Below are 6750 nucleotides of genomic sequence, written 5' to 3' on the forward strand. Positions count from 1 at the left end.
ACAGGATTGTGTAACTTAGGTTTGTATTAATCAAACACAAGGGAAGGATAATTATATGTATACACAATGTACCAAAAGAAAACAAAGAATACAATTTTACATTACATCCTTCACATGTTTGTATGTTAAAGGTGAAATAGCTGCTGGATGTTTCTGCCTTTTCTGTTTCTAAAGTTTCTATTTTTTGTGTGATTTTCTTCAGATGTTGAAGAATTTTAGGTTGGAAGTGCAGTCCAAAGAAGAAATCAAATTTAGATATTCATTGATTTTACTTCCGGAGAAAGTGCCTCACATAACCTTCAAGCTGCTGTCAGCAAACTAAGTGAGGCAGACTGGAGAACAAAGTGTTTTGCCTTGGTTTTACTGAACAAACACTGTTTAGGTGTGAAAAGGAGCAAAAATCCAAATACACATATTCCAAATTTTAAAATAACCAGTATCTGAAGAAGTATGTAAAAGTCAGAAATCAAAATCTACCCTGAATCTGTTATTCCAGAAAACAAATTTATCTGTAGACAGTACCCAGTACTGACTTTGAAGAATACAAAAGGACAAGAGAATTGTAAAAAATTTTGTGGTGCATGAGGTTCTGAGGCTTGTAACTGTGTTAACCTTACTGTTTGTGCTTTGCTGCTTTTGGCCTTAATTTCATGTCTTGAATACATCAGTAGTTTCAGTTTGAAAATAAATTGCTAATTACTTTTGAACAAAATATTGAATTGGTTTATATGTCTGTTGATTCTTTCTTTCAGTACACAAATTATTTATGACTTGATTTGAATGGATTTTCATAACATCTGCATTGGTTTTATGGGACCTGTGTTAATATTTAAAAAGTAACTGCACGGTGCACAGAATACACTTGAGCTCCATATGTTCAAAGTATTCAGTCATTCAACATAACATCTTTTATTGAGCGCATGCATCCTATGTATAATTGTCTAAAAAATGTTTTCAGGGCAAGATTCAACCTGTGAATGTTGCAATCTGGCTCCATCCTCACTAGGCCACATGTTCTGGGCGGGCACCAAATTAACAAAATTTTGGACAAAAATCTTTGCATGCCTACCAGACAACTCTGGTGTCACAATCCCTCCTAATCCATTAACAGCTGTGTTTGGTTTACTCCCAGATGGACTTAAAGTGGAGAAGGACAAACAAACTGTAATTGCCTTTACTTCACTACTAGCACGTAGACTTATCTTGCTCAACTGGAAGAATCCCACCCCACCACTCTTATGTCAGTGGGTAACTGATGTTCTATACTACTTGAAATTGGAAAAAATCTAATTCTCACTTAGAGGATCTGTTCAAAACTTTTTTTAAAAAATATGGCAGGATCTAATCAATAACATTTTAGAAAAAGCTGCCATTTCTGGGAAAAGGATACTCTTCTTTTCTTGCTCCTTTTATAGAGTCATTTCAGTTTCTGGCTTCTCTCTCTTTCTCTTGGGTGGCAGTTGAATTTTGCTTTGTTAAGTTTGACTTGATTGTATGGAATGTTATTTGCTTCTAATTAAAATCAATTTAAAAAGTAACTGCAAAACACTAACAGGATGGACCAGCAGCTGATTTAAACAACTGATATGAAAAGTTAAAGATATAAACGAAAAGTGTGAAAATAAGTTGTATGTGTTAAGGAAACCGTGAAGAGAAACAGAGAGCCCAGAAGCACAAAGAATCATCAAGTGAAATCTAACTCTTAGACCAGGCACAGGTCAAAACCAAATGACCAAGCTTAAACACAAACCATTAATCAGGGTTAAGAACATAAAGCAAGGATCCAAACACTAGGCCTGGAAGCATCTTTTAGGATCTTCCTAACATTAGAAAGAAATAGATATTTAGCAGTTGTGGGAAATGGCATCTTGATCCAAAGTGAAGATACACTGATGAAGGTACCTCTACTTTAAATAATGACTTGATGACATCATGAACAAAACTACTGCTGCTCACAAGTTAGCAACAAGACTCTACTGCCATAAACAAGATAACTGCAAGCATCAAAACTAGAACAAAATGGTGGCACCCACAAAAGATTTTGAAAAACGAACAGGCATTGAGGTGATGTCATAAACATAATGAACTGTATGATGCCTACCTTTATATGACATGTGTCAATGGAAAGCGTTAAAAATGACTAAGGACTACAACTGACCTTTGTTCAGGTCTGTGGTGACCTCATGCCTGCAGAATCTGTTTCCTGGCTACCTATAGAACCTTATTCTAAATCAGTTTACTTAGAAGGCTGGCCATGTTTAGACAAGGTTAATGTTTGAGTTTAATTTTTCACCATATCCCTGCACAATGCAGCAGTCCACTGCTCTACTAGCATGTCCATCTCACCAGTAGTACTGTATATAATGGCAGCCAAGAGATTTAAGCGGTGGAATGTCATATAATATTCTTTTTCCCCTAGTAGTAAACAATTGGAGTTAACCTTTTGAAGAGAATTTATTGCACCATGAGGGCTACTGATCATGATACCTTCTCCAACAGTATAATATTCAAACATCTTTATGTACATATTTAGGTTTTTTACATTTGCAGAACTTCTGACATTTATTCTGCATTTTGAGTTTAAATATAAAAGTTTGGTTCTTGTTTACGCAAAGCATTAGTTTTCCTCTTAACCATTGCAGCTGTGATTTCACTACACATTATGTACTGTATAAATAGGGCAGCGATCACTTTTAAGTTATCCCCCAATGGCGTGAGGGACAGCCATCAGCCTTACCTGGCCGGGACAACCCTCGGAATGGAAGGAGCATGGGAGAATGTGCACAGGGCATTATCTCCCCTGGAGAGATAGACGGCAGCTCCCGTGGGTTGCAGCAGTGCCTCGGATTCACACAGGGCAGTGTGAGACATGGAGTTCCTCAACTCAGCCCCTTTGGATTCCATGGGAGCCACCAGGGGTGCTGCAGGGAGTCCTTCTTCATGGGGTTTCCATCTCACTCAGAAGTGCTTTCAGACCATGTGTGGAAGGTAAAAGGAGCAGCTTTTGGGTGTTTGGGGAGCTGGGGCACCCCCTGCAGTTCAAAATGTATGCAAATTCTCAACTTCTTCAGTGTCAGTTTCATATCTAAGTAGGTCCTAATGTCAGGTTTTGATTTTCCATTTTTGATTTTGTCGCTTCAACTCTCGTTTTGCCCTTTAGTTTTGGTTGCTTGTTATCAATATGACTCCTGGCTTTTGGCCTGTGCTTTTCCCTTTTGACCATGCCTGCTCAACATTCTCATCATCTTCTGCTCTTTTATCAGCTCACAATAATCTGCGGGCATTCTGCATGTCCACAGGCGTTTGTTTTGATTCTTTCTGTACCAAATGCTGTGTGTGTGCATCTAAATAACCAGCCAGTAATACAAATCTATAGTTATGAATCCAAAACCCAAAAGGCGCTATTCTGTGTGTATGTTGTTATGTACTCTTTACCTCTTGCCTCATTGTTCTGCCCAGACAGACTACAGCTTTAACACCCTTCCAACAGTGATTGAATTTTTGTGTCTGCAGGCTACTCACGATTTTCATTCTAATAAGACAATATTGTGAAGGCATTTTAAAATACTACATCCTAACCACATTTTGTAATTTAAAAAAAAATAACTAAACCATCAGAATATAACTCAAATTCATTTTGAGACATGTGATATGGATTTCCAGATATCTTCAACTACCTGCCTGTGAGTTTGGAGATAAATGTATTTCTAGGTAAATATTGTAATGGTGTTGACTCTAGCAGCGGCTCCATTATGTGCGGTACTTGCAACAGAGTCTGGAAATCATCCACTTGCTAGCTCAGGACTATCAGTGGGGTGATAGCAATTGGCAGAAGACTGGAAGAGATAGCAGTGTGAGCTGGCAGACTGTTATTCAAATGAGCAGCTTCAGCGCCAGCTGTGGGGGGATTCTACATAGCAGGCTGCTTTCTGTTTGCCCTCTATATTGTGACTGAAGTTAAAAGAAAAAGACAGCAGCCAGAATATGTCTGATACTAGAACCTTATCATTCACTAGCACATCAGCATAAAAATAGACTGTCTGCTTTCTCCAGGTTATGCACGTTCTCATGGATAACTGCACTTCAATAAGGTGTGTGTGAAAGTGTCGCGGTAGTAGTGCGTGTGCGTCTCGCTCTGCTGTGCCGGGTGCTCCACAAATTATTTTTATGATGGGTCCCTTGCCTTTTAACAGGCAGGCAGTCCCATCTGGGATTCCATGTGGAAGATGCCTGGAACACAGTCAGACACGCAGACTCAGAGGTCCCAAAAAACACACGCTTTTATTTACAGTTCTTCCTTCTATTGCACACAATGTGCAAATCATCGATAAATAACTCAATGCTCAGTCCTTTCTTTTCCTTTTCCTCTCTTTTCCTTTGCCACCTCCACTCCTCTCCTGCAAGCTCTGTCCTCTGCCACCCGACTCTGGCTCGCTTGCTGGGTTTACAGCAGTCCTTTATATAGTCCTTGACCCGGAAGTGCTTCTGTCCTTTCATCCCTGTGTCTTGCCAGCACTTCCGGGACGGATGGGGAACTTGCATTTTCTTCAGCCCAGAAGTACTTCGGGACTTCCGCACCCATGACTTTGGAGTACTTACGAGCTATGTAGAAAGTAGAGACTCCCAGGTCTCCCTGCAGCATCTCCTGGCGTCACCCACGGTATCCAGCAGGGTTGTGAGGCCGAACTCCAGATTCCATGGTGCCCTGTGGGAATCTGGGGCACCGCTATGCTGCAGGGAAGCCACCATCTAGCATCCTGGGGGAGACAGTGTCCCAAAGCAGCTGCCATCCTTCATCCTTCCATTCTTTGGGTGTCCCAGCCGGGTTGAGATGCACTTAGTTTTCCTCAAAGTCGAGGGTCTGACTATGTATATTCACTCTTTTCCCTTTCAAATATGAGCAACTTAGTTTCCCTGATCAGTCTTGTGGCTGTCTGACTAGACCAATAGTAATATGGCCCTTGTGCAGTCCCTCTTTCTGATGAACAGTCTTCAGGCCTACAAAACACCTTTTCTCTTTCATATATCACTGTGTGGCCTCTCAACTACAACCATGAAAAGAAAAGTTTAAAACAGGCAAAAGGTATGGTATGATAGATTTCCATTTCTTTTGCTCAACTTTAACTTTTTCTTTTTATTTGTTAGGTTCAGATATGTTTTATTCTTTGAGTCTCTGCCTCTTAGGGCATTATCCTGGAGTCATCTTTTAACTGTTGCTGATGACACTAGGATTTGACACGTACTGTTAAAGAAAGCAGGTGACTGAGGACTGTATATCATTTGCTTCTCAGACTACACATTCTGATGTCCTTGTCCTCTTGTGCAGTTGTGCATCTGGGCCTTCCTCTTCTTTCCCTGTTCTGGTTAGATCTGTCTTGCACTCTTCCTTTAACATAGTTTTGTACACTTTTGCATGAAATCTTTAGTTTCTTGGCAGTCTGTTACATGAAAAAAATCTCCATTTCACAAAACAACAATAGACTGATGTATTTCTTGAGAAAACTGTTTTATTTTGGCCATTTTTGAACTGAACTTGAGAAATGTCAGTAACTTGTATCTCAAGGAAGGACAATTTACTTTGTTTATTGAACTGAAAAACAAGACATTTCAGTGGTGCTATTTAATTTTAAAAGGTTTTTCTAATAACAATAAGTAAACTCTAGACTGTAGCCCATGCGCACATGTGTGACACTATATATATATATACAGGGCATCCGGAAAGTATTCACAGCGCATCACTTTTTCCACATTTTGTTATGTTACAGCCTTATTCCAAAATGGATTAAATTCATTTTTTTCCTCATAAAAATCAAAAAACTGAGAAATCACATGTACATAAGTATTCACAGCCTTTGCCATGAAGCTCAAAATTGAGCTCAGGTGCATCCTGTTTCCCCTGATCATCCTTGAGATGTTTCTGCAGCTTAATTGGAGTCAACCTGTGGTAAATTCAGTTGACTGGACATGATTTGGAAAGGCACACACCTGTCTATATAAGGTCCCACAGTTGACAGTTCACATCAGAGCACAAACCAAGCATGGAGTCAAAGGAATTGTCTGTAGACCTCCAAGACAGGATTATCTCGAGGCACAAATCTGGGGAAGGTTACAGAAAAATTTCTGCTGCTTTGAAGGTCCCAATGAGCACAGTGGCCTCCATCATCCGTACGTGGAAGAAGTTCGAAACCACCAGGACTCTTCTTAGAGCTGGCCGGCCATCTAAACTGAGCGATCGGGGGAGAAGGGCCTTAGTCAGGGAGGTGACCAAGAACCCGATGGTCACTCTGTCAGAGCTCCAGAGGTCCTCTGTGGAGAGAGGAGAACCTTCCAGAAGGACAACCATCTCTGCAGCAATCCACCAATCAGGCCTGTATGATAGAGTGGCCAGACAGAAGCCACTCCTTAGTAAAAGGCACATGGCAGCCCGCCTGGAGTTTGCCAAAAGGCACCTGAAGGACTCTCAGACCATGAGAAAGAAAATTCTCTGGTCTGATGAGACAAAGATTGAACTCTTTGGTGTGAATGCCAGGTGTCACGTTTGGAGGAAACCTGGCACCATCCCTACAGTGAAGCATGGTAGTGGCAGCATCATTCTGTGGGGAGGTTTTTCAGCGGCAGGGACTGGGAGACTATTCAGGATGAAGGGAAAGATGACTGCAGCAATGTACACAGACATCCTGGATGAAAACCTGCTCCAGAGCGCTCTTGACCTCAGACCGGGGCGACAGTTCATCTTTCAGCAGGACAACG

At 40.9% G+C, this 6750-nt stretch overlaps 1 protein-coding gene across 1 annotated transcript in view; it reads left to right on the forward strand.

Annotated features, from left to right (window-relative positions):
- The window catches only part of LOC114645529 (cytochrome P450 11B, mitochondrial), a 40161-nt gene extending 39391 nt beyond the window's left edge, over nucleotides 1–770 (forward strand). Inside the window, exon 9 of the mRNA XM_028793372.2 lies at nucleotides 203–770. Within this exon, the coding sequence (XP_028649205.1) occupies nucleotides 203–322 (120 nt within the window). The 3' untranslated portion in view covers nucleotides 323–770. The remainder of the gene's footprint in view (nucleotides 1–202) is intronic.
- The last annotated feature ends 5980 nt before the right edge of the window (nucleotides 771–6750 follow it).

Source organism: Erpetoichthys calabaricus, chromosome 2 (assembly GCF_900747795.2).
Source record: "Erpetoichthys calabaricus chromosome 2, fErpCal1.3, whole genome shotgun sequence".
Taxonomy (NCBI): Eukaryota; Metazoa; Chordata; class Cladistia; order Polypteriformes; family Polypteridae; genus Erpetoichthys; species Erpetoichthys calabaricus.